The sequence below is a fragment of the Penaeus monodon genome, chromosome 22, assembly GCF_015228065.2.
Source record: "Penaeus monodon isolate SGIC_2016 chromosome 22, NSTDA_Pmon_1, whole genome shotgun sequence".
NCBI classification, from domain to species: domain Eukaryota; kingdom Metazoa; phylum Arthropoda; class Malacostraca; order Decapoda; family Penaeidae; genus Penaeus; species Penaeus monodon.
The window spans coordinates 6693333-6694574 of record NC_051407.1 but is presented as its reverse complement, the minus strand read 5'-3'; the positions used below and the strand labels follow the sequence as shown (position 1 = coordinate 6694574).

Below are 1242 nucleotides of genomic sequence, written 5' to 3'. Positions count from 1 at the left end.
GAGCTCATGTATTTATCGATAAATAGTAGCAAACCAAAATCTTTTGATTTTCAAGTATCAACTTGATACTGTAACATATTCTTGAATCACAGAATGTTTTCGACATTTATGGTCCACTATATACAGAGGAGGGACTAGGGGGACTGTAGCTTCCACCGCCAGATCCACCTCCAAGACCACCTCCACTGCCGCTTCCGAATCCACCTCCACTGCCGCTTCCGAATCCACCTCCACTGCCGCCTCCAATTCCACCTCCAAATCCACCTCCAAACCCCCCTCCGACACCACCTCCAAATCCACCACCAATGTCACCTCCAAATCCACCGCCAATACCACCTCCAAATCCACCTCCACTGCCGCCTCCAATTCCACCTCCGATGCCACCTCCAAATCCGCCTCCGATGCCGCCACCAGAACCTCCACCGCCACCACCTCCTACGACTTGACCGCCACCTTGAGAAGCAGCACTCAGCGCCGTTTGGAGGTCTACTCCACCAGGAAGAGTCGGGTTCTCTCCTTCTGCGTAGTTCACGAAGAACACTTCGGGATCCGAAGGTGGTGGTGCTGGCACCTCGATCACTTGTTGACCTTGTTCAGACTGCTTGTTAAGGACGAACAAAACGTGTTGTTGCCTCGGAGGAGGAACGACGATGGGTTCTGGTCCTTGACCACCTTCTGGAAGTCTCACGAAAACAATATTACGTTCCAATTTAGGTTTGGGAACATACGCTGGCCGACTGGAAGAAGCTTGATTTGCCGGCACATCATACAAGAACACACGACTGTTCACTTGAGGTGTGACACAGCTGCCATCCACGTGTTGCACTTGTCCACCCCCACAACCCCCGGCGTTAAATGATGGGCCAGAAGGATTGGGTAAATTATAACCCTGAGGTGCAGCGGATGCGACAGCCACCAATAATAATATCTGTAAAGAAACATAAGCGTCTGTGAGAGATTTCTTCCCATCATCCTCGTCTACTTAACGTTTTTTTCAAACGTAAGACATGGGACACTTAGATTCTGGACTACTCACTTGGAGCTTCATGTTGAATGTCGATATCATACAAGCAAGGGACGCTCTTTATATATACCTAGAAGGCTATTGCTCCTCCTACAGACTTGAGGCTAAACGTAACACTTCCTTTCCCTTCTCTCTCACTTTACGAATCATAGTTCCAAATGATGATAAAGGAAAATGTGTTTTCACAGAAGTAATAAAATAAAAGTAAATTGTGTCAC

General features: G+C 48.1%; 1 protein-coding gene across 1 annotated transcript; it reads right to left on the bottom strand.

Moving 5' to 3' along the window:
• Positions 1 to 6: 6 nt before the first annotated feature.
• Positions 7 to 1124, bottom strand: LOC119587503 (keratin, type I cytoskeletal 10-like). The gene is made up of 2 exons (XM_037936229.1): positions 1037 to 1124; positions 7 to 928 (listed from the first exon to the last, which is right to left on the bottom strand). The coding sequence occupies exons 1-2, from the start codon at positions 1064 to 1066 to the stop codon at positions 107 to 109; spliced, it is 852 nt and encodes a 283-aa protein (XP_037792157.1). The 5' UTR covers positions 1067 to 1124; the 3' UTR covers positions 7 to 106.
• Positions 1125 to 1242: the final 118 nt, after the last annotated feature.

Bases quoted from the DNA above. Each gene is read 5' to 3' on its own strand.
- LOC119587503 (XM_037936229.1), bottom strand. From the start codon at position 1,066: ATGATATCGACATTCAACATGAAGCTCCAA. The intron at 929-1,036 runs GTGAGTAGTCCA...GTTTCTTTACAG, and splicing joins CATTCAACATGAAGCTCCAA to ATATTATTATTGGTGGCTGT.